General features: G+C 48.8%; 1 protein-coding gene and 1 long non-coding RNA gene across 6 annotated transcripts in view; one reads left to right on the top strand and one right to left on the bottom strand.

The window, feature by feature from the left end:
- The window catches only part of LOC124096810 (uncharacterized), a 60,887-nt gene extending 36,136 nt beyond the window's left edge, over positions 1-24,751 (bottom strand). Inside the window, exons 1-2 of the long non-coding RNA XR_006853022.2 lie at positions 24,543-24,751; positions 18,768-18,882 (exon numbers count right to left, since the gene is read on the bottom strand). This is a non-coding gene — a long non-coding RNA (uncharacterized LOC124096810). The remainder of the gene's footprint in view (positions 1-18,767; positions 18,883-24,542) is intronic.
- Positions 96-17,062, top strand: Ddr1 (discoidin domain receptor tyrosine kinase 1). 5 transcript variants are annotated; one of them, XM_046450810.2, is made up of 19 exons: positions 1,629-1,895; positions 2,140-2,319; positions 6,292-6,424; positions 6,521-6,623; positions 6,814-7,042; positions 8,465-8,612; positions 8,872-8,971; positions 9,443-9,629; positions 9,738-9,984; positions 10,524-10,619; positions 10,723-10,874; positions 11,612-11,777; positions 12,382-12,492; positions 13,581-13,825; positions 13,958-14,085; positions 14,302-14,520; positions 14,999-15,233; positions 15,811-15,960; positions 16,086-17,062. In XM_046450810.2, exons 3-19 carry the CDS (start codon positions 6,334-6,336, stop codon positions 16,224-16,226), a joined length of 2,748 nt encoding a protein of 915 aa, XP_046306766.1. In that variant the 5' UTR covers positions 1,629-1,895; positions 2,140-2,319; positions 6,292-6,333; the 3' UTR covers positions 16,227-17,062. The 5 variants fall into 5 exon arrangements, with proteins under 5 accessions (XP_046306767.1, XP_046306766.1, XP_058437421.1 ...); XM_058581438.1 differs by having other exon boundaries at positions 2,026-2,319; XM_046450811.2 differs by lacking the exons at positions 1,629-1,895; positions 2,140-2,319 and adding an exon at positions 96-115.
- Positions 24,752-24,776: the final 25 nt, after the last annotated feature.

Here is a 24,776-nt window from a genome sequence, read left to right as displayed (position 1 = left end):
GGCTAAGTGCAGACCCAGGTGAAGTTACTGGGGAAGCCTTGGCCCCACCCCCAGCCTGGCTCCACCCCGGGCACGCCTCTCCGGCCCCAGATTTCGCAGAGGCTGGCGCACAGGGGTAGGTGCTCTAGGGAATCTCTGGGGGTTTGGGGGGAGGGCAAGAGGCACTTTTCCTAGTGACCATGGGGCTGTTAGCAGGTCCCTTAGCAGCTGGAGTGTTGTTGGGTTTGTGAACCTATGCCCCTGTATGCCTTGGCCTTTCCAAAGGGTCAGCCTCTTCCTGGTAGTGCTTTTGTGTACTTGTCTGATTGGGACTTCATGTTTCTTTGATGGGACTGTTGTTTGAAACTGTACACACGGTGTGAGTTTATATCAGCTGTGAGGTGCAATGGGGTGGAGATCAGCAATACAGCCAGAGACCTTACGTGATCTGACATTGTCTAGGTGATTGGCAGGTGTGGGGTTGTGGAGAGAGGTGGGGCTGACAGGTGGTGCTGAAACATCCCCCATGACAAGCTCTTCTGTCCCCTACCTCACCTGTTCACTACCCAGCAGTTCTCTCTTGTCTATCTGTTCTGCTTTCATCTTTTCATCTTTGTTGGCTGTGTCTGGTTTTCAGTGTGTCTCTCTCTTCTTCCTCCTCTTGGGAATGTAGCTCAGTGGTAGGATGCTTGCCTAGCATGCTCAAGGCCCTGGGTTCAATCTCCAGTACTGCCCCAAACAAAGATCAGCCCGCACCAGATGTTACCAGTATCCTTCCTCTTCCTCCTCCCCACCACCAAATTCGTCCTGGTTCCATTTCTAGTTTCTCTTTGCCAGTGATCCGACCCTCCTGTCCCCACCAGGGCCAGAGCTGGCTGGGCCTAAGGAAAGCTTGCCCTAAGGAGGACTTTGAGCCTGCGCAGGGAGTCCAGGGGAACCAGGGTCTGATAATCTATACTCCAGAGATCCAGAGAAGACTGGGGAGTGGGCTGCCAGGGAGAGGAACTGAAAGGAGGGGATAGAGAGAGGAGGGGGGCTGGAAGAGGGTGGCCCTCCATCAGGATCTGGGGCAATCTAGGTAGGGCTGTGGAGGACGGGGCCCCAGAAAGCGCCAGAGAGAAGCAAAGGTTGGTGGTGTGAAAAGAGCAAGTCTGGCTGGACAGGTGAGCCCTGTTCCCTTCCCCCTTCTGGTTCCTGTTGCTGGGCTGGGCGCCGGGCCTGTGGGAACCCGCTCCTTCCCCAGTGCCCTAGGGCTCTCCCCCTCGCCTCTCTCCAGGAACCAGGCCCAGAAAAGGGGGAGTAGGGAGGGGCGCCAACCCCTCCTGGGGCCGCGTGAGCGGGTAGCAGCAGGCCCCCTGGCGGTGCTCTTTGTGGGGAACTCAGGGCCGCGGGGGATGGGCAGGGAGCGGGCCTGGGTCCGCAGCGCCAGAGACTGGGCTGCTGGCTAGGACTGGCGACCGCGGGGATGGCGCGCCGAGGAGGGGGTGGCGGACGGGTTACCTGGGGAAGGCCGGGCGCGCAGGGGAATGTGGGGTGGGCGTGGCGGGGCGGAGAGGAGCGCGGGGGCCGCGAGGGCTGCGCAGGGCGTGGGAGCCGGGGGTCGACTGGGCCCGGGAGGGGGAAGGGAGGTCGGCGAGCCCAAGCGTGTGGCACTAAGGCCGAGGGGAGGGAGCGCGGGCGGGAGGAGGAGGGCGGGGAGGCGGCGCCTGGGCCCGAGCCGCCCCAGCTCTGGCTCCTCTCCCCGGAACAGGCCCCCGACAGCTGCTCGCGGGAGCCGCCTCCCGACACCCGAGCCCCGCCGGCGCCTCCCGCTCCCGGCTCCCTCCGCTCCCCCTCCCCTCGCCCCGCCGCCAAGGAGGCCCTACTCCGGGCTCGGACGCTTGGTTCTGCGGTTCTGCTGGGAAGAGCGATGAGAGGTAGGGGGAGCGGCGGGAGGACCACGCTGGCGGGGGGCGAGGGCGGCGCCTGAGGGTGAGGGCCGGCGGGGGAACTCCGTCTCTTCCTGCGGTCCCAGTGCTCTGGTTCACTCTCTGACCTCCGAGAAAGTGTCCCAGCCATGGGGAAGACCCCCTTCTGTACTCGTTGTGGCGGAACTGATCCCCGGGAGGACAGGTGCGCATATGTGGCGCCACTGATTCATCTCACCCGTCCCGGGAGAAGCGGCTCGATCTGCAGCCGGCCAGTCCTGTGGGCATCTACTAACTGTTAAGCCTCCACTCGGCAACTCCCAGTTGGACAACCTGACCACAGCCCAGCAGGGAGAGGGCTTGACACCTAACCTACCAGGGACAATCGGCTGGATGGCTGGTTGGTTCTGCCATGAGATGAGGTCACTACCCAGTGAGTAACACTTTCAGAGCCCCACCCCTTCGTCCCCAGCCTTCACCTTACAGGTCCAGTGTCTGACTGGCACTGGGACTTACTGTTGCTAAAGGGATGGTAGGTGTGTCCAGAATTTAGTGGTACTGTTGAGACAGGTGAAAGCAGAATGTATGAGGAAATGGAGAAATAGCTCTTGTTCTTACTGTTACTCTTCCCATCCAGGTTTCCACCTGCTCCCACCCCGCTGACTTCCTTCTGGCTTTGTCACCCATGTATATGATCAAGAGGTGTGCCTAGTTCTGTTTGGTTCCTGTGCCTGAGGACCTTAGTGTGTCTTACATTGTCTTCTATAGGAGCAGGCATCTGCCATTTTGTACTTACAGGTGTCTGAAGGTGGCCATTCACTAAGTGCTGGGATTGGACTTTAAAGAATGCCAAGGTGTGGATGTGATGGATGTGTGCATGAGTATTGGTATTTGCCCTGCCTCTGAAAGCCTGTGAAGGGTTGTCTACCCACAGGTGTGTATGCCTGGGCTACATTTAGCCCCAGTGTTTACACCCCACTCAAGAAGTTTGTGTGTGTATGTGTGTGTGTGTGTGTTTGTGTGTGTGTGAGAGAGAGAGAGAGAGAGAGAGGGAGGGAGGGAGAGATTGGGGTGGGAGGCAGGGTTTGGGAGAGAAGAATGAAGGCCCTGAGGTAGGGTATCCTGGCTCCTGGCTTGTAATTGGTTGTAAAGGGGATAGCAGTGTGGGTCTTCTGGGTCTGGACTTTGGGTGTCTGACTGTGGGGTCAAGCCAGACCCAGTGGATAGAGATTTGTGGTGTTGGAGGACAGATTGCCCCAGACCCTTGCTGTTTCTCCTTCTTTCTCTGCTTGGCCCTGTGCCCTGAGTCTCTGAGCCTGTTCCATTTACCTCTTGCTTTGTGTTTCTGCTCTGTCTCCCCCTGTCTCCTGTCCTCTGCCAGTCTTTGTATCTCTGCCCCAGGCTCCTCTCTGCTCTGTCTGACTCTGATGACTCATCTGGGATAGGCATGAAGGTTACTCTGGGGAACAAGGGCTCCGCTGTTCCCAGAGAGGTGGGGGTGGAGAGCAGCACCCAGAAATTCCCAGCCAGTATCCTGGGACTCTGGCAGATGGCTCTCCTGCACTGGGGTGCTGGACTCCCAAGGGACTACTCATGGTTCCAGGTTCTCCTTTGATAACCAAGTGACCCCCCACAGTCATCCCCTTCAGCTGCTGCTTCATGGCTATGGGGTCTCAGCTGCCTCTTACATTCCTACCCTGGAGCATTGTGGAAGCAGCTGGAGGAGGACAAAGGGATGGGGGACTATCCCCCCCACTCCTCTTACCTCCTGGGGTGACCTGACTTCCCTGTCAGTAGACCCGCCCTCATCTCCAAGGCAACTCAGCTTTTTCCTCAGCCCTGGGCTCTTCCTTCAGAAGCAGCTACCTTTAGAAAGTGGGAACTGGAGGGGATGGAATGTCAGGCCCAGCAAGGAAAGCTGGGGGCAAGATGCTTTGGACCTGATGGTGGGGGTGGGGTAGGGTGTGAGAGGTGTCAATAGGGTCCTTCAAGATTCCAGGGCCTGGAATGATGTGCAGAGCTCTGGCAAGGCATAGGTTAAGATAGCTTTTCTTGAAGCCTGGGCAGGGGACAGTTGATACCTGGATGTGTAAGGAGATGCCAGTCGGAATGGTTTGAGATAGGGTAAGCTGCCTGGGTTCCAGGGGAACAAAGTCGAGATTTTGAAACTTTAGTGGGCACAGATAACTTGAGGATGGTGTTAAAATGCAGAAAGTCTCTGGGGCCTGAGGGTCTGCTTTTCTCCAAAGTTCCCAGAAGATGCTGAGGCTGCTAGTCTAGGGTCCACACTGGGCTTTGAGGGCTGCAGGGGACAATGGGATTGGAAGGTGTTGGGATCCTGCACTTCTCTTAGGTTCTGGGCTTCAAGGTTGGAGGGGCCCAAGGTCAGCAGGTCCAGGCTTATTTGATGTCTAATTTTATTGTATCCTTAACAAGGTGTTGCTCAACCTTTCCTAGAGTGTTTTTGCTTTTATTTATTTATTTTTGTGCCAAGGATTGAACCCAGGAGTGCTTAACCTCCCTTTTTATTTTTTATTTTGAGACAAGGTCTTGCTAAGTTGCCCAGGGCCTCACTGTGTTGCTGAGGCTGGCTTGAGCTTGCAATCCTCCTGTCTTAGTCTTCTGAGCCACTGAGATTATAGGCATACACTATCAAAAAGATGTGTCTTTGCTTTTTGGAAATTAAAATAATTTTTATTTTGTTTTGTTTTGTTTTACTTTGAGTTAGGTTGTGTTCTTGCTAAGTTGCCTATGCTGGCCTCAAACTCAAGGTCCTCCCACCTCAACCTTCCAAGTAGGTGGGATTATAGACATGTGCCATGATACCTGGCTCAAAATGATTTTATATTCTTTTATATATATCACATGACTTTACACACATGTATAAGTATTGTTTTAGTAAAATAGTACCATTAGCATATCTTTTTTCCCTTTTTGTTTGCTTTCCCAACTCTTGGCCTATTCATGTTAACTCACGTTCTGTTGCGTATCCTCTCTACACATACACATGTGTACAAACACAGGAGTTCGTTTATTCTTTGCTTACAGAAAGTAGGATAATCCTTTATACTTCTGTATCTTGCTTTTCATTTTCAACCATGGCACAAGGAAATCATACCAAATCAGAAATTTATTGCTTCTTTGTTACTTTTCATAGCTGCACAGAAGCCCACTGAACCTTATTTATTTTTCTCATCTGGTTTCCTGTACGCATTTACATGGCTTACAAATTTGGGTCTTTACAAAGATGCCATCTTTGTAAAACCATTCTTCTGAGACTTCTCCCATCCTTTTTATTAGATCCTCAGGAGGGGAACTTGGGATTTCAGGGGAAGTGAATTTTTAATTATAATGATACCACTAGATTGTTTTCTAGTAGTAGATGATGATGTTAAATTCCTACTGTCTAGCATGGTGGCTCCCTTTTCACCACTCTCACTACCTATAAATATTAAAACCTTAGAGAATATCTTGTTAAGCTAGGTACAGTGGTGTGCTACTATAGTCCTTTTTCCTGGAGGTTAAGGCAAAAGTATTACTTGAGCCCAGGAGTTGGAGACCAGTGTGGGCAACATAGCCAGACCCTATATCTGATTTATATTTCCCTGACTCTATAGTGATTTTCACTGTTTAAAGATAAATGTTTGGCTGGGTTTGGTGGCACACTCCTGTCATTCCAGTGACTCAGGAGGCTGAGGCAGGAGGATCACAAGTTCAGGGTAAGTCTCAGGAACTTAAAGAGGCCCTAAGCAACTTAGTGAGGCCTTGTCTGAAAATTAAAAGTAAAAAGTGCTGTGGCTGTGGCACAGTGGTTAAATACCCCTGGATTCAATCCCTAGTACCAACAAAACAAAACAAAACAACAAAATACAAATGTTTGTTGGCAACTGGACTTTTTGCTCTTCTATGAAATGACTATTCAAATTCTTTTGGCAATTTCTCTATTGTATTATTTATATATTTTTTTCTTGTTGATTTGTAAGGGTCCTTTGTTTATTGTAACTGTAACCATTTTTCTGTTCTACATGTTGTCTACATGTTTTTGAAAATTTGTTGTTCGAAGCCATTGTAAATGGGGTATTTTGTCCTTTTTCTATAGGGGGATGGGGCTCTAGGCATATTATTTAATGGATCTCTAGACTACTTTCTTCATGTGTTAAATATGGATAGTAACAGAATCTACCTTTTAAAGTGACCGAAGATAAAATTATGGATTCTGTTTAAAGTTTTAGCCCAGTGTCTGGGATATGGGAGGCATTCTAAAAACAGAGCCAGTACTATTCAACAATGACCATTCTTGTCATTTTACTGCTCTTATCCCCAAGACAGCCATCCTGTCTTTGCTGTTGGCTGTGACTCAGTCCCCCTTATTAACTTACCCTCCTATCCATTTTGTCCCCTGCAGAGATGCTGCCCCCACCCCCTTAGGCCTGAGGGATCAGGAGCTATGGGGCCAGAGGTCCTCTCATCTCTACTGCTGCTGCTACTGCTCTTGGTAGCAACTGGAGATGCTGACATGAAGGGACATTTTGACCCTGGTAAGAAGAATGAATCTTGGGTCCCTGATGGGCAGGGCTTGGGGTGGGGAGTAAGGAGTTGAAGGCCTTGACCCATCACATGCTGTGTTCATCCAGCCAAGTGCCGCTACGCCCTGGGCATGCAAGACCGCACCATTCCAGACAGTGACATCTCTGTCTCCAGCTCCTGGTCAGACTCCACTGCTGCTCGCCACAGCAGGTATCTGGCATATTTGGGGCTGCTCTGGGACCTTTATTTGCCCTTCCAGACCATCTGACCAAGCTAAGAGGCTTTTGAGAGGTTCATTACCATTGAAATCCCAGCAGTCCAGTGGGAGCAGGTTGTAAATATTAGAGACAGACTCAGACCTACTGCCATATGTTCCCTGTGACCTCCTTCCCCCTCCCAGGCTGGAGAGCAGTGATGGGGATGGGGCATGGTGTCCTGCGGGGCCAGTGTTTCCCAAGGAGGAGGAGTACCTACAGGTGGATCTACGGCGGCTACACCTCGTGGCTCTGGTGGGCACCCAGGGACGCCATGCTGGGGGCCTGGGCAAAGAGTTCTCCCGCAGCTACCGGCTGCGTTACTCCCGGGATGGCCACCGCTGGATGGACTGGAAGGATCGCTGGGGTCAGGAGGTGAGGCTGGTTGGGACAGTGCCCAAAGGAGGCTGACTCCTCTCTCCTCCAGTGACACTTAAATAGCACCTGAACACTGATGATGCTCCAGTTATAGCATCTTCAGTGCCGGCTTCTCCCCTGAGCATTCATTACTCAGTATTGCAAACTGAGGACATCCTGGACCTTGCCAAGTCGGTGTTTGAGCATCTCATACTTATCATTTACTTCCCAGGTGGAACTCCCACCTTAAACCTGTTCTTTCACTGGAGATATAGCTCAGTGGTAGAACACTTGCCTAACATGCACAAGGCCCTGGGTTCAATCCCTGGTATCACCAAAAAAGAAAAGGAAAAAAAAAAAAAAGACAAACTGTTCTTCCCCAGCTTTCTCAGATTTCAGATGATATTCCCTATTTCTCTTCCTCTTACCTCCTTCTTCAAAAGCATCAGCAGGGCCTGCCTGCTCTACCTCCATTGGCATTTCTTGAATCCCACCACTTCTCCCCACTCTACTGACCTAGGCCAAATGCCACCCGTCAGCTAGATGAATGCAGCAGTCTCCAAACTGTTCTGCCTGCTTTGCTGCCCCTTTCTCCCTGAAGTGAAATCTCCACCTCCATGCTACGTATAGCAGAACTTAAAAAAATGTAAATCAGACATATCATCCCAGCTCTCGGCCTGCCACTGGTATTTCGCTCTGCCAGAACAAAAACTAATCTTGAGTGGGCACGGACTTTAGCCTGACCTCTCTCTGGCTGTGCCTATGCTTTGCTCTGCCTTGGCCTCACTGCTTTGCTTGCTCTTCCTGGAACAAGCCAGGGCTCATTCCCACATGACAGGACATTTTTACTTGCTGTTCTCTGGGCCAGGCAAGCTCCTCCCCTAGATACCCACAGACTCCCCCTTGCTCCATTTTCTGAGATGTTACCTTGAGAGCCTTGGCTGACCACCTGCCTCACTGTTCTGTCCCCACATACTGTCTTTTGTTCCTCATAGCTGTTTCTCCTACTGTAATCTCAGTTCTGTGAAGGGAAGGACTGATGTTTACCACTGACGATATGAGTGTCACAGAGTTGGCACTCAGCCAGTTTTGGCTGAATGAACAGAAGGAATGGGATGAAGCAAGAGGGGGAAGCTGAGGTGGGGTGCAGGGCTCTGAGGGATTGGTTAGGATCTAGAAATAATAGCATGAGTACTTGGAGACAAATGGAGCCAGGCAAGGAGAGGGGGCTGAGAATGGAGTTGGAGGTCAGACCACCAGGGCCAGGAGAGATGTCAGAGATCTCTGCTGCAGACCCACATTTACAAATGCCTGGCTGCACCCACAGTACTGTGCACTCAGTATCACCCTTCACATTTTTTTTAGTGGCCACTGTGGGCTGGGAAGTTAGATTTGATTCGGGGCCCTTCCTACCCATCCTCCCCATTTCCTGGCCCACAGGTGATCTCAGGTAATGAGGACCCTGGGGGAGTGGTGCTGAAGGACCTTGGGCCCCCCATGGTGGCCCGCCTGGTTCGCTTCTACCCCCGGGCTGACCGTGTTATGAGCGTCTGTCTGCGAGTGGAGCTCTATGGCTGCCTCTGGAGGGGTGAGTAGGTCAGCCCCCAAATAATCCATTTTCAGTTCTGGGGACTGACGGTGGGGAGTGTAAAGAAAGGCACCCAGGATCCTTTCTCTTGTTGGGAAGCTGTCCCTCTGGATGTGGAGGGGACTGGTCAACATTGCCTCCTCCATGATAGTGGGCCAGTGGAGGGATACAAAAAAGGGACTGAAATCTCCCAAGCCTGATGCAGGGGTAGGGAATGGAGGCTTTGTGCCTCTAATACCCCTCCTCCCACCTGCCCCAGATGGACTTCTGTCTTACACAGCCCCTGTGGGGCAAACGATGTACTTATCTGAAGCCGTGCACCTCAACGACTCCACCTATGATGGATATACTGTTGGCGGGTGAGAGGAATGGGCCCTGCAGGATGTGGAGCCTGGGGTGGGTGGGAGGCCAGAGTGTGTGTGGGGTTTTGGTAAGTAGTCTGGGCAGTAAAATGGAAGAACTGGGGAGAGAGATCTGTTAGGTGGGATGGAATAAATGGTAGCAAGATGATTATTAGCCCATAAGTCAGTAAAAATTAGAAAAAGGCACCCTTTGGCTAAGATCATCTTATTATGGAAATTATCATAATAGTGATTGAATAGTGTACCTCAGAGGGTGCCTTTGTGCAGTGTGTCATCTGCAAAGTATCTGTGATGGCCTGGTGTGGTGGGTTGTTAGAGGAGAGAGCTGCAAGAAGTTTGGTGGTGTGGGAATGGGATGAATGGATGGGAGCCAGGCCGCCCAGGCCACTGGGGTGGATGTGTAAAGCACCTGGGTAGTTGACACCCTCTTCCCTTCCAACCTCCCCTTTTTGTTCCCCTCTTCTCCAGGCTGCAGTATGGTGGTCTGGGCCAGCTGGCAGATGGTGTGGTAGGGCTGGATGACTTTAGGCAGAGCCAGGAACTTCGAGTTTGGCCAGGCTATGATTATGTGGGATGGAGTAACCATAGCTTCCCCAGTGGCTATGTGGAGATGGAGTTTGAGTTTGAGCAGTTGAGGGCCTTCCAGGCCATGCAGGTAAGTGAGCCTGCCTCTCTGGGAAGGCTCTGAAGCCAGGGTAGGTGCTGCTCTGGTACCCTCAGGGCTCTCTGGCTCTGACCCCGTGTCCCTCTCCCTTCTTCCCAGGTACACTGTAACAACATGCACACACTGGGAGCCCGCCTGCCAGGCGGGGTGGAGTGTCGCTTCAAGCGGGGCCCTGCCATGGCCTGGGAAGGGGAGCCCATGCGCCATGCCCTGGGAGGCAGCCTAGGGGACCCCAGAGCCCGGGCTATCTCAGTGCCCCTGGGTGGCCGTGTGGGTCGCTTTCTGCAGTGCCGCTTCCTCTTTGCGGGGCCCTGGTTACTCTTCAGTGAAATTTCCTTCATCTCTGGTAAGTCCCTGGAGTATGCCCAATCCCCAGCCCCTGGGATTGCCAGCTGACTTAATTCTTAACCCTGTAGTACCCCCAGAATATCCATTCTTGGCATCATATTGTCCCAAAACCCATGAAACTTCTCTACTGGGGTGGAAATAATTGGCATCTCTTTTTCCCTTGTTCCCTGTATCTGTTTGTCTTTTCTTTATGAGCCTTTCACTCATGACTGAACCTGATTCAGTCCTTTGGACAGTACTGAAATACTTCTGTATTAGTTGAGTCCACTCTTTTCTAAACCTCCTGATACCCATCACCATCCACTTGGCGGGAAGCCCTCCATTTCCTCACCATTCAGTGACTAAGGGGTTAACATCTGCCATAGCCAGGGGCTCTGTTCCACCATGTTCTCTGATTGATTGGTGTTCTGACTGACCAGTGGTGGCCTATATTGTCACCCCTGCTTCTATTCAATTCCCTAGGTTTCATGCATACATACCTCTAGGGGGTCCCTTCCTCCTCCCCTTCTAATTGCCTCTTCTCTTCCTTTCCCCTAGATGTGGTAAATGACTCCTCTCAGGTTCTGGGGGGCACTTTTGCACCAGCCCCCTGGTGGCCTCCTGGCCCACCTCCCACCAACTTCAGTAGCTTGGGTGAGTAGGCTCTTACGAGGGGCCCCCTCCCAGGGATGTGGACCCTGCTTATCCTTCCTCCCTGGGCCTCCCTTCTGGGTGCTGACCCTTTTGCCTCTGCCAGAGCTGGAGCCCCGGGGCCAGCAGCCTGTGGCCAAGGCAGAGGGGAGCCCGACTGCCATTCTCATAGGCTGCCTGGTGGCGATCATCCTGCTGCTGTTGCTTATCATTGCCCTCATGCTCTGGCGGCTGCACTGGCGCAGGCTCCTCAGCAAGGTGGGTGGTGCTGGTGGGATGAGGGTGGAGAAGTTGCTCCCATAGAGCCCCTCACTGTCCAGGCACAGGCATATCACGGTCCAGCAGGGCTGGCAGGGCAAAGTTTAATAGTGTAACTAGAGACCACTTTCAAAGGTGTGAGCTGGATGCAGGGCATTACAAGGAGCGGGTCACTTTCCCATTCCTGTGGTCCTGCTAGGGCGAGAGGAAGCTGCAGTATCGAATCCCTGGGAGGAGTGAGTCTGGAGAGGGTGCCTTGAGCTGAGGGGTGGACTTTAGAGCAGGGATACAGGCTGTGGCAGTCCAGTCCCGAGGGAGAGGATGGGAGAGTAAATCCCCTGACATCATTTTCTCCCTTCAGTCTCTGGTTGGGGTTCTTTTCTCACCAACCTTAACCAGCTAGTGGCAGTCCACACTGGTCATTCTGTTGGGGCAGGAGTGGTGGGAAAAGATGGAGAGTAGAGGGGCAAATAGAGGATGCTTGGATTCTCCCAAGTCCTTGTCTTCTTGGGAAAGTCCAAGGTGCTGGTACACATTAAGGTTGATAAATATGGGAAGTTACTTAAATGCTCTTGAGCTTTAGTTTCTTTATCTGTGAAATTGGGCATATGTAGGAGCTACAACTGTAGGACTATTGTGAAGATTAAAGAGGAGAACATAGGAACAGCACTTACGAGGTGCCAGGAAATGTGTGCTACGCAGGGGCAACACTTAACTTTGCCCACTCCTCTAACAAGGCTGAGCGACGGGTATTGGAAGAGGAGCTGACAGTTCATCTCTCTGTTCCTGGGGAAACCATCCTCATCAACAATCGCCCGGGTCCCCGAGAACCACCCCCCTACCAAGAGCCCCGGCCTCGTGGGAATCCACCCCACTCTGCTCCCTGTGTCCCCGGTGGCTCTGGTAAGGCCTTCTTTGTTCCAGTCCTACCTCCATCCTCTCTGCCTGTCTTCTTATTGTATCCCTCTTTCTCTCTCTCCTATTTTTTCTTTTCCTGTCTTCCCTAGTTTCAATTTATTTTCTTATTTCTGTGCCTCTGTTCACCTTCTTCATCATTCCATGTCTCGACCATATAATCTTCCTGAAGGATTTCCCATCTATTATCCATAATCCCCAGTGGTCTCATTCTGTCTCTGTATCATACATACATTTCCCTATATTCTCTGTTACTTTCTATTGTGTCTCCCTGACCCCTCTCTTCTTTTTCCTAGACTCACCATGTTTAATCCTTCCTTCCATCTATCTATACATTCATACTACCATCCATCCATTTATCTATATTTATATATCCATTTGTCTATCCATCAAATTGTCTGTTTATCATCCCCATCTATTGTCCATCAATCACCAATCTACTAGCTCTCCACCACTCTCCAGGTCCTTGTTTTATCCTCTCTTAGTACATTCAATCCCATCACCCTGGTCTTGCCCTATTCCAGGTCTCCCTGTCTGTCTAGCCTTGAGTCTCATCCCTTCCCCGTGTCTCCCCCCCTCCTTCTCCCGACAGCGCTGCTGCTCTCCAATCCAGCCTACCGCCTCCTTCTGGCCACTTACGCCCGTCCCCCTCGAGGCCCGGGCCCCCCCACACCCGCCTGGGCCAAACCCACCAACACCCAGGGTAAGCCCCTCTGCCCCTGGGCTCCACCAGGCTCCCCATACCTCCACTGGGGCAGGGAGAAGCCCGCACACCTTGCACTCCCTCTCCTCCCCACTGTGGCCTCTTCTGCTCTCCTGAGCTCCCTGGCAGAGCTCTTGTGCCCTTCACTCACTATTGCTTTTTGCTCCTTTTGAAGGCCTCCCCCTCTAGCCGAGGTGTAGTCCTATCGGTCTTGGCTCTGTCCCTTCCTCCTCTCATACCCTGTCTCTACAGCTCTCCAGAGCTGGAGAGGAGGTTGCTGTGGTGCCCCAGGTTCTCTTGTAACACCTTTATTCTCCCCTTTCTCTAGAGCTGCAAGGAGGGCCTCTCACCCTGGGCACTTGCCCTCTTCCCCCATGTGTCCTCTCTTCGCAGTCCCAGAGGTGAAGGCTCACACTCCACCCTTCCTGTCTCTCCTCCCCTCCTCCGTGTTGCCTTCTCATTGTGGTCCCTTCCCCAGCACCAAGAGGGATAGCTCTGCTTCCCTCCCTGTCTGTAGACAATTGTTTTGGGGGCTGTTAAGGAACCGTTGCCCTTTTCCCTCTCTGTGTGCCCCTGTCTCTGCCTGTCTTTGAGCTTGGTGTGTTGGGTTGGGGAGTTTGGGTAACCATGGCAGGGAAAAGTCAGGCTATGAGAAGTGGGAGAACAGATAAAGTGAACAAGAGGAAGTTGGTGGTGAGTGGGACAAGGGTTTGGAGAGTGAAGGAGACTGGATGGCTGAACCCTCCTTCTTTGATGGTGGGTAGATGAATTCCTCTTCCATCCAAGACTCATCTCATGGTCTCTTAGGCTATGCTGGGAGATCCCTAGACAGTAAGATTTTATAATAGTTTTTGATCAACCATTTTAATTGTCTTGAAAAATCCCCTAGAGTAGTTAACTCTTATCTCACCCCAGTGCTTTCTTTGGTTTGAGGTTGGTGGTTGGAATACTGGGGAGATGCAGGGTGGATTCAGTCTCTCACCCAAATGGAAGACATGGAGGGCCTTGGGGAGGCTGGGGTGTGAACTGTGGCTCTTAGGGGTTGATCCTGATGCCTTGTCCTGTTTTCTTTCTCCTCACTCCTCCAGCCTGCAATGGGGATTATATGGAGCCTGAGAAGCCAGGTGCCCCGCTTCTGCCCCCACCTCCCCAGAACAGCGTCCCCCATTATGCCGAGGCTGACATTGTTACCCTGCAGGGCGTCACTGGGGGCAACACCTATGCTGTGCCTGCACTGCCCCCAGGGGCGGTTGGGGATGGGCCCCCCAGAGTGGATTTCCCTCGGTCACGGCTCCGCTTCAAGGAGAAGCTTGGCGAGGGCCAGTTTGGGGAGGTAAGGAGGATGCCTGCCTGGCCATCAATAGTGTCTGCCCTGACTGGGGGCTTTGATGTCATGCCTTACCATCTGTGCAATGTTACTCCATTTGATTTTGTGACCTTCTAGGAAATGACCTTCTTTCTCTAGGTGCACCTGTGTGAGGTAGAGAACCCTCAAGATCTGGTCAGTCTTGACTTCCCCATCAATGTACACAAGGGACAACCCTTGCTGGTAGCTGTCAAGATCCTACGGCCAGATGCTACCAAGAATGCCAGGTGAGTATCAGGAATGGTATCTGGAAGAAGGGAAGGGAGGCCAAGAAGAGTAGGGAGCAATGTAGAGAGAACTATGATATGGACCAAGAGAGGACTGGTGTCTGGGGTGGGAGGTTTGCTTGTGTGCTGAGGGTGGAGGCAACTTTTCCTTACGAGCAGGAGGGAAGGTGCAGGCCACCCCTTGGTGCTCCCTCCACCTTCTTCCTGCTTCCCCAGGAATGATTTCTTGAAGGAGGTGAAGATCATGTCACGACTCAAGGACCCAAACATCATCCGGCTCCTGGGTGTGTGTGTGCAGGATGACCCCCTGTGCATGATTACTGATTACATGGAGAATGGAGACCTGAACCAGTTTCTCAGTGCCCATCAGCTGGAAGACAAGGCAGCCGAAGGGGCCTCCAGGGATGGGGAGGCTGCCCAGGGGCCCACCATCAGGTACCCATGTACCCAGGCAAGGACTTCCTTGAGAACTCCCTGGCAGTTCTCCTCCTCTTTCAACTTCAGTCTTGAGGGAAAGAGAGGAGCATGGGGGAAGAGAGGCAGATAGAGATTTCAGGAGGAACTGGGACCATAGTAATCCAGAAACTTGGCCAGAAAGGCTGGAGATTACTGAGTGTGGTGAAGGGACTTAGACGCTGCTATGAATTCCTTTCTGCCCTCCCTCAGCCTTATCACCCCTGAGTCCAGATGGCAGAGCCTAACAAAACACAAGCTCCCCAGGGTTGGATGAGCTAGAGAGGTTGAGTGGGAGCCTGCACTGGCCTACACATGGGTATTCCCTCTCCTCCCTGGGAGCAGAAGTGATGTGGTCCTGGGGCTAGGCTCCTTTCCTCTCCCGGACAGGGATGTTTGAAGAAGGGAGGAGTCTGGGGATGACTCCCAGTGACTCCCAATAATTGCCTTCCTTGCTCAGCTACCCGATGCTCTTGCATGTGGCAGCCCAGATCGCCTCAGGCATGCGTTATTTGGCCACACTCAACTTTGTACATCGAGACCTGGCCACACGGAATTGCCTGGTTGGGGAAAATTTCACCATCAAAATTGCTGACTTTGGCATGAGCCGAAACCTCTATGCTGGGGATTATTATCGTGTGCAGGGCCGGGCAGTACTGCCCATCCGGTGGATGGCCTGGGAATGCATCCTCATGGTAAGCAACCTGAAGAGAGGTAGGGTGGTGGTGGAGGAAACCAGCTGCCATTCTCAGTTCTGTGGCTCCTTTAGTCACTTGCCTTCTCTGGGCTTTAGTCTCCTCATCCATAAAATGGCTCAAGGGACTGGAGAGATGAGGAGCAGCAGTATGATGGGTTCAGGCACCAAGAGCAGTGGATACAGAGGATAGTCAGAGTAGCAGAGAGATAAGAGATAAGAAAATAGGAACTCAGGAACCTTGTCTACTCAGGAGGGGTGCTCTGCAGGAGGTCTTGGGGGAGCTCACTCAGGCCAGGAATTCTGAGCCATATTTTTACTAGAGACAGAAGGACCTGGGGGAAGATTCAGGGTCAGGGGGGCAGATGGAGACAAAGGATAAGTAGAAGGAAGAGAGAACCAAAGCATGGGAGAAGAAGCAGAACTCTAGGGAGAGAGGACCAGCTTGTTGGGAAAGGGACCAGCTGAGGAGAATAGAGCCTGAGGCTGGGAGGAGTCAGGCTGGGTGGCTTTGGGCTTCTGCACAGCTAAGCTGCCTGGTGCCCTTCTCTGCCTTTGTTGCCCTTTCCTTGTGCCAGGGGAAGTTCACAACAGCCAGTGACGTGTGGGCCTTTGGGGTGACTCTGTGGGAGGTGCTGATGCTCTGTAGGGCCCAACCCTTTGGGCAGCTCACCGACGAGCAAGTCATCGAGAATGCTGGGGAGTTCTTCCGGGACCAGGGACGACAGGTCAGAGCAGAGGGAGGGGAGATGGATTGCAGTGGGGGTGGGGAGGACTGGGAAGGGCAAAGCATGTCATCTTGGAGACTTGAAGAACCTCTTCCCTGCCTCTCATCCATGTTGCCACAATACAGGTGTACCTGTTCCGGCCACCTGCCTGCCCACAGGGCCTGTATGAGCTGATGCTTCAGTGCTGGAGCAGGGAGCCTGAGCAGCGACCCTCTTTTTCCCAACTGCATCGGTTCCTGGCAGAAGATGCACTCAATACAGTGTGAATCACAACATTCAGCTGCCCACCCCCTTGGGGAGCAATCCAAGGGAAACCAGTGATACTAAAACAAGAGGAGCCTATGGTATCCCCACTTCACCCTCTTCCAGCAGCCCAGCACCAAGAGAGGCAGTGTGACAACAGGTGGGCTGGGCCTGCCCAGGGAGCTGATAACTCCATTTTCAGTGGACATATGCTCGTGTCCACGTCCTGTTTCTCCTTCCATCTCCTCCTTAGAAGCTCCTGCCACCCACCCAGCTGGCCCTATGGATGGGATCCTCTCTGACTTCTTTCACCATCCTTTGGGGAAGGGTGGGGACAAATGCAGGGCAGACACTGGACATGGCCTGTTGAACACCTGGGTCCCACTGGATAACACTGGTTCCTGGGGAGTTGGCTGTGTCCCCAGCCTCTCTCTTCCTGTCACACACTGGACCCCACTGGCTGAGAATTTAGGGGGTAGAAAGGACAAGAAGGGAAGAAAGCTGTTCCCTGAGCCTACCCCGGAACTGTTCTCAGCTTTGGCTTCCTCCTCCATCCCCAATACACTGGACCTGGGGATTCCCTACTACCCACCTGCCATCTGTGCTGTAGCTAGAAATTCTCTAAACCTGTACATTTCTGTGGAGTAAACTGGGATTAGGGGAAAAGAGGGAGTGATGGCCTTTGGCCTTGGGGTTGGACATCTCTATTAGCTGCCAAAATGGTTTTTCTATAATCACTTGGGGTTTGTACATTTTTGGGGGGAGAGACACAGATTTTTACACTAATATATGGATCTAGCTTGAGACAACTTTAATCCCCTGCATTAGGCAGGTAATAATAAAGGTTGAATTTTCCACAGCTCTGAGTGAGTTTCTTGGGCTAAAATCTGCCTCTTACCAACCCATTTCCTGTCTTCCTTTCTTCTTTCTCCCTGGTCTATTTCCTACCACCTACCTTTGTCCAGCACAGTGGTCTGTTTCCACATAATCCAGGCCCTTGCCAGTGGGACCTCATGAGACTGCATGAATATGTGAACTCAGGAACCTTGTCTACTCAGGAGGGGTGCTCTGCAGGAGGTCTTGGGGGAGCTCACTCAGGCCAGGGATTCTGAGCCATATTTTGTGCCAGGAACTCTGTTGGCAGTCTGGAGGTGTCTCTTGACCCTTCCTCAGAATTATGTTTGCTTTTTTCCTCCCTTCTACTGGAGATTGAACCCAGGGCTTGTGCATGCTAGACAAGTGCTCTACCACTGAGTTATATTTCCAGCCCTTTTTATTTTGAGATAGGGTCTCATTAAGTTGCCTATGCTGGCCTTGAATTTGTGATCGTCCGGGGATCGAATCCACAAGTGCTTAACCACTGATCCACATCCCCAGCCCTTTCAAATTTTTTTTTTTTTTTTTTTTTTTTTTTTTTTTTTTACATTTGGAGACAGGGTCTTGCTAAATTGCTTAGGGACTTGCTAAATTGTGAATTGTGGAGGCTGGACTCAAACTTGCAATCCTCCTGCCTCAGGCTCCTGAGTCACTGGGATTACAGACATGCAATACCGCTCCTAGCTCCAGGATTGTTTTAAAATTCATAAAATATGGATCATAAGATTGAAGGATTACCAATTGACTTACTTTGCCAAAATGTTAAAAAATTATGATAGTAACAAATATGCTTCTCTTAGTAATGAACAAACTATTTTGGGAATTCTATAACCACTGTAGTAGGATATAAAAATATATTTCTATTAGTGACAAGTCCCAGGTATGACTGATACTACTGGGGGTTTGCTTGCATTTATAATTGAAGGAAATGCTAATTTTTAGTTAGAGGTTGAGGTTAATAAAAATAAAAAGTCTAATTTATTTTTCTTGCTCAAATTCTAGGACCCTCCCTTCCCCTGAGGGTCTGGGGAAGGTGAGACCCCTGGATTAGGCTGACCAAGTGTGCAAATGATCGAGTGTGAGCTGTCTAGTTGGAAGCCAGAACCATAAGCCTAAATGATCTGAGGCCCAGAAGGATGAGATCAGCCACAAGTCCTAAGAAAGCATTTAATGAGGAGTCTGAATTTGGTTAAAAAATAAGCAACTAGTTCCAGATATTGGATGAGGCAGACCTGTCTAGATAGCAGTTCATGTGAAATAAGGCCCCTTGATATTCACAAAATGAGCCAAATGGTTAATGAGGATAACAATAAGACTGAATTAATAGACTCTGAGACTGAATTAATAGACTCAGGGTTCTGGTCACAAATCTAATAATCCTGCAAAAACCTACACAGGTCAGACCACTGTGCACCGTAATTTAAGATGGGCACTGGCAGGTTAAGAGTTTAGAAGCCAGAACCCAGAATAATAAGCAATAGAGGCCAAGTAGTAAACTGATAATGCCCAAATCTCCAAGCCCAGACTCTCAAGCTCTAGACCTATAATGCAACCTGAAGTTCACGTGAACTTCAGTCTTAACATGTTCAAACCTCCTCCTCCACAGTATCCTGACTCAGTGAGTGGCAGCCACATCCACTCAGCTGCACAAGGTATCATCCTTGACAACCCTCCTTCCTTACCCTTACCTGCCATGGCCAATCCAGTACAAAGCTCATTTGGTTCTGCCATCCCAGTCTTCTTGGAACTTGTCATTTCCATCTTGATTGCCCTCCTGATACTTCCTCCATCTTCCCTGGACCACTGTAATTGTACCCAAAGTGGTTATCTCACTCTTGGAGAGCACTCTCTGGTTTGTTTCTGGCCCTGCAAACACTGTGATCTTTAAAAACATATAATCTAGCTGGGTGTGGTGGTGCACGCCTGTGATCTCAGATGCAGGAGGATCACAACTTTGAGACCAGCCTCAGCAATTTAGCAAGTCCCTAAGCAAATTAGTGAGATCATGTTTCAAATTTAAAAAAAGGGTTGGGGAAATGACACCGTGGTTAAGTGCCTCTGGGTTCAGTCCCCAGCAGAATCATCATCATCATCTTTGCATAATCTGATTTTACTCCTTTATCAAACCTTTTAGTGGTTTCTTATTCATCCTTATTTTAAAAAATTTTTTTATTAGCTACACATGACATTACAATGATCTTGGCAGTTCATACATTTGAATCAATTGGGGTATAATTTCTCATTTTTCTGATTGTACAGATTGCAGAATCACACTGGTCATAGAGTCACCTATATACATACAGCAATCATAATGTCTATTCTATCATCCTTATTTTAAAAATTATTATTATTATTATTTTGTGGTGCTGGGGATCAAATCCAAGGCCTTGCAGATGCTAGACAAATATTCTACCACTGAGCTACACCCACAGCCCTCCATCAAGGTTTAAAGAACAAAATCTTCCTGACTAAGATTGGTCCCGGTTCTCCTCCCCAGCACTCTTCTGTCCCTCCCCATGTACCACTGAGTTTTTAGTTTCCCCCAAAGGCCAGTCCTTCTGGCCACATGGGCTTTGTAGCATGTTGTCCCCCCACCTGGAACAATGTCCCCTATAGTCTGCCTTGTTAACTCCTGCTTGCCCTTCAGCAATCTTACCCAACCAGGTCAAATTCCCTAATGACACTCTCAGAGCACATGAATCCCTTCTTTGTAGCATTTATCATAGGTGTGATTTTACATGTATTTGTGTATTTTTTTTTTTAAAAAAACACCTGCTTCTTTTGCTTGACTGTAAGCTGCACAAGGGCAAATTCCTGGAACACATGACTCAATAAATCTTGGTTGAAAGAAAGAATTATATTAAACATGTGAAGGGCTAACATGATTCTGTGCACTTAAGAGAACTAGGATTAAAAAAAGTTATAGAAGATAATGATAATATTTTAGTGAGCACATACTATATACCATGTATAATACTATTACACATATCTTTTTTTTTTAAAAGAATTTCTCAGAGACAGAGAGAGAGAGAGAGAGAGAGAGAGAGAGAGAGAGAGAATTTTAATATTTATTTTTTAGTTATTGGCGGACACAACATCTTTGTTTGTATGTGGTGCTGAGGATTGAACCGGGCCGCACGCACTCCAGGCAAGCGCGCTACCGCTTGAGCCACATCCCCAGCCCCACATATCTTATTTAACACAATGTATGAATTAGTTAAAATTATTAACTTCTGTTAGGCTACGCCAAAGGCAGCATAGCCAGTAAATAGTAAAGTTGGTAGGAAGTGGGCCTGTCTCCTGGTTCTTTCCTCTAGGATGCTGTTTGAGGGGAGGAGTTATGAGATGTTTTATCTCAGGAGCTTTCAAGTACAGGCAGGACAAGCCTGTGCTTGACAGGGCTATGAAATTGTGATCTTTGCACGATTTTAGCTCCTAAATTCCCTTCTTAGACCTAGCTGGATTATCAAGCTGATTTTCTTCCTCAAGTCCAATTCTAGAAACTCAGGCTGAGTTTAGTTCCTGCCATCAGACAGCTTGCCCATATCCATTAGGACAGTGCTCTCCCAAAGAACTGTCAGGATAGAAATGGTCTATCCCTATGGTCCGATGGGCTGCTACCAGCCTCCTGTGGCTGTTGAGTACTTGAAACAGGGTTAGTGTAACTGAGAGACTGGCTTTAAATTTTTATTTTAGTGAATTTAAATGTAAATGGCCACAGGTGGCTTGTGGCTACAATACTTGACAACACAGCCTTAGAGTGTAGGGAACTGTGACATGATCTGTCCAGTCCCTCCTGCCTGCTCCCTCTAAAATGAAGCATATGGCTTCTCTTGGTGTTACACTGATGCCATTGAATGGAATATGCTGCTTTTTATTTTTTTTAATTTTTTTATTGGTTGTTCAAAACATTACAAAGCTCTTGACATATCATATTTCATACATTTGATTCAAGTGGGTTATGAACTCCCATTTTTACCCCGAATACAGATTGCAGAATCACATCGGTTACAAATCCACGTTTTTACATATTGCCATACTAGTGACTGTTGTATTCTGCTACCTTTCTATCCTCTACTATCCCCCCCTCCCCTCCCATCTTCTCTCTCTACCCCATCTACTGTAATTCATTTCTCTCCCTTGATTTTTTTCCCCTTCCCCTCACATCCTCTTATATGTAATTTTGTATGATAGTGAGGTCACCTTCCATTTCCATGCAATTTCCCTTCTCTCTCCCTTTCCCTCCCACCTCTCGTCCCTGTTTAATGTTAATCTTTTTCTCATGCTCTTCCTCCCTGCTCTGTTTTTAGTTGCTCTCCTTATATCAAAGAAGACATTTGGCATTTGTTTTTTAGGGATTGGCTAGCTTCACTTAGCATAATCTGCTCTAATGCCATCCATTTCTCTGCAAATTCCATGATTTTGTCATTTTTTAGTGCTGAGTAATACTCCATTATGTATAAATGCCACATTTTTTAATCCATTCATCTATTGAAGGGCATCTAAGTTGGTTCCACAGTCTAGCTATTGTGAATTGTGCTGCTATGAACATGGATGTAGCAGTATCCCTATAGTACGCTCTTTTAAGGACTTCAGGGAATAGTCCGAGAAGGGCAATAGCTGGGTCAAATGGTGGTTCCATTCCCAGCTTTCCCAGTATGCTGCTTTTTATTTGCTTTTCTCTCCCTGGTGATTGGTGTAGATAGTTCAAGGCCAGTGTGCATACAGGGACCTCCTCTCTAAGGGCTGCCGGGTATTCTACATTGTTGCAATGACCCACATTTTATGTAACCAACCCACAAGGATGGTCATTTGGGCCATTTGCACTGTTCTCTTAATACAAGAAAAACACCTTAGTAAACATCTTTTCATGCTTAACTCAGTACCATGTGGGGGAATTTCCATATGACACATTCCCAAAGATGGAGTTTCCAGGTCAAAAGATAGTCACATTAAAACTGTTGGTAGAGGGACTGGGGTTGTGGCTTGTGGTAGAGCACTTGCCTCACATACATGAGGCCCTAGGTTTGATCCTCATCACCACATATAAATAAACAAGGAAAAGAAAGGTATTGTGTCCATCTACAACTGAAAAAAAATTTAAAAAAAAAACTGTTGGTAGAGGGCTGGGGTTGTGGCTCAGCAGTAGAGTGCTCGCTTGGCAAGTGTGAGGCCCTGGGTTTGATCTTCAGCACCACATAAAAATAAATAAAATAAAGGTATTGTGTCCAACTACAACTAAAAAATAAAACAAAACAAAATTGTTAGTAGAAACAAGGGTTTAACCTTATCCTTGGGAGATATGTTTTAAGATTCCCAGTGGATTCCTGAAACCCTAGGTAGTACCAAACTCTCTATATACTTTCTTTCTTCCTATATATACCTAAGTATGATAAAGTTTAATTTATTAATTAGATACAGTGAGAGATTAACAATAAATACTAATAAAAAGGAACAATTATAATATACTATAATAAAATTTATTTAAAATTTATGAATTGCTTACTTTTGGAATTTTCCATTTAATATTTTCAGACCACAATGGACTGTAAGCACCTGAAACCTAAAAAAAGCAAAACTACAAATGGGGGAGGGAATGAAGCTATAATCTGGAACATCCCCAGTATGTTGAAAACTTGGTCCTGCATGGTGCTATTGGAAGGTTGTGGAAACTTTTAAAGATGTGGGTTCTAATGGGATGTCTTCAGATCATAGGGAGTTTGTCCTTAAAGGGGTCAGTGGGATCCCAGCTCTCCTCTTCTCTTTCACTCCCTAATCATTGCTGAGCAGTTTTGCTCCACTCTGCAATCCTGCCATAATGTACCACCGTGTGCCTAAAGCAATGGAATCAATTGATTGTGAACTGAAACTTCTAAAACCACGAGCCAAAATAAATCTTTTATTTTTATAAATTGATTACTTCAGGCATTTGTTAAAGTAATGGAAAGCTGACTAACACAGGGGGACTACTGTATGGACAAACTTTCCTTAAAAAAAGGTGAGACTAAGCTGTGTGCAGTGAGTGACACATGCTTATGTTCACAGCTACTAGGCAGGTTGAGGCAGGAGGATGGCAAATTCCAGGCTAGCCTGGGGAACTTAGTGAGACCCCGTCTCAAAATAAAAAATAAAAAGGGCTGGGATGTAGCTTAGTAGTAGAATGTCCTGAGTCCAATCTCAGTGTGTGGGTATGTCTCTATCAGCTTTCAAGTGTCTGAGTATGTTCCTAAGCCTGGCCAATATGAAGCCTTGATTTTTTTTAAATTTTTGCTCCTTTAGTTTCTGGTATTTTTGTTACTTTAACTTCCTTTCCCTAATTTCAACTGAAGTGACAATTTTAAAATCTCTTTAAAAGGCATTTGTATTTCTTCTGCTGTTTATCTTTTGCCAATCTTTCTGCTTCTTTTTCTTATTGCTTTGTAAGAGCTTTGTGCAGTTTGTCTATCTTATCAAACAGTTCTCCCCAGACTGTATAATTTGTTTTATAACCTTACTTAGTGTTTGCCATAAAGAAGCACTGTCAGTTTTGTGCTGTTCTTTGAGAAACTTAAAACACTGACTGCTAAACAAACAGGGAATAACAAAACACATGTGCTACAAAGTGTAACTAAGTCTTACAGCCCTTACCATTTTGGTAAACCGTCCCTGGCAAATGCACTTCAAATCCCAGATTTACTTTCTAGCTGTCTGATTGTAGGCAAATTTCTTAGCTTCGCTGGGCTCTGGCCTTCTATTCTGTTAAGTGAGAATAACAGAATTTGCTTTATAGGAATTTTGGGGGAAATAATGTAGTTCTGGTTTAGGCTGAAGGCTTTCCTTTGACTTTCCTGCAGAACTCATAAATCAAATCAGAAAAACAACTGCTTTCTTTTACTAATTGTGTTCGAGTTGAGTGGGGTGGCACACGCCTATAACACCAGCGACTGGAGGGGGGGGCGGTGTTTAGGAAGGAGGATGGCAAATTCCAGGCCAGCTTCAGCAATTTAGCGAGACCCCGTCTCAAAAAATAAAAAGGGCTGGGGATGCAGCTCAGTGGCAAAGCGTCCCTGGTTTAATCCTCAAAACCACAAAACAAAACAAAACAAAAAATCCAAAACAAACAAACAACCCCCCCCCCAAAAAAAAAAAAAAACAAAAAACTGGTGTGATGGCGCACTCTTGCAATCACATCTACTTGGGAAGCTGGAAGCAGGAGGACCACAAGTTCAAGACCTGCTTGACAATTCAGAGAAACCCTCTCAACAAAACAAACCCCCACCCCCGCCACGCACAAAACAAAACAGGGTTGAGGGGGCGGCTGAATATAAAACCCAGCTATATATATAGCTGAATATATAATACTCCTGAGTTCAATCACCAGTACAGGGAAAACAAAAACAAAACAAAAAACCTGTATCAATCCCTAACTACACAGGGGTTGGTAGCGCGGCGGAGGCAGAAATGTAGATTTATTGAGTACTTACTTGCCAAGTAAGGCGCACTAGATCGTTAACTGGTGACAATGCTCTACATGTGCAGTAACCAATTTTATGGTATAACTAAGCTCAAGGAGCCCAGCTGTTGCAGTCCGAGCAACGGGGTCATTTCAGCGCGCCTCCCACAGGAAGCCCTCGGGCTACTTTTACCCTCAGGTCCTCCTGCTCCGGCGGGTTAGACCAGCCGTTAGCAGCCTGGGTCGAGAATGCTGCGGAACGAAG

The sequence above is a fragment of the Marmota monax genome, unplaced genomic scaffold, assembly GCF_021218885.2.
Source record: "Marmota monax isolate L192 unplaced genomic scaffold, Marmota_monax_Labrador192_F-V1.1 WCK01_AAM20220418_F8-fsc00474, whole genome shotgun sequence".
NCBI lineage: Eukaryota > Metazoa > Chordata > Mammalia > Rodentia > Sciuridae > Marmota > Marmota monax.
The sequence above is the reverse complement of the archived record's forward strand: the minus strand, read 5'-3'. Positions and strand labels throughout refer to the sequence as shown.

Bases quoted from the DNA above. Each gene is read 5' to 3' on its own strand.
- Ddr1 (XM_046450811.2), top strand. From the start codon at position 6,334: ATGGGGCCAGAGGTCCTCTCATCTCTACTGCTGCTGCTACTGCTCTTG. The intron at 6,425-6,520 runs GTAAGAAGAATG...GTGTTCATCCAG, and splicing joins GAAGGGACATTTTGACCCTG to CCAAGTGCCGCTACGCCCTG. The intron at 10,620-10,722 runs GTGAGTAGGCTC...TGCCTCTGCCAG, and splicing joins CACCAACTTCAGTAGCTTGG to AGCTGGAGCCCCGGGGCCAG.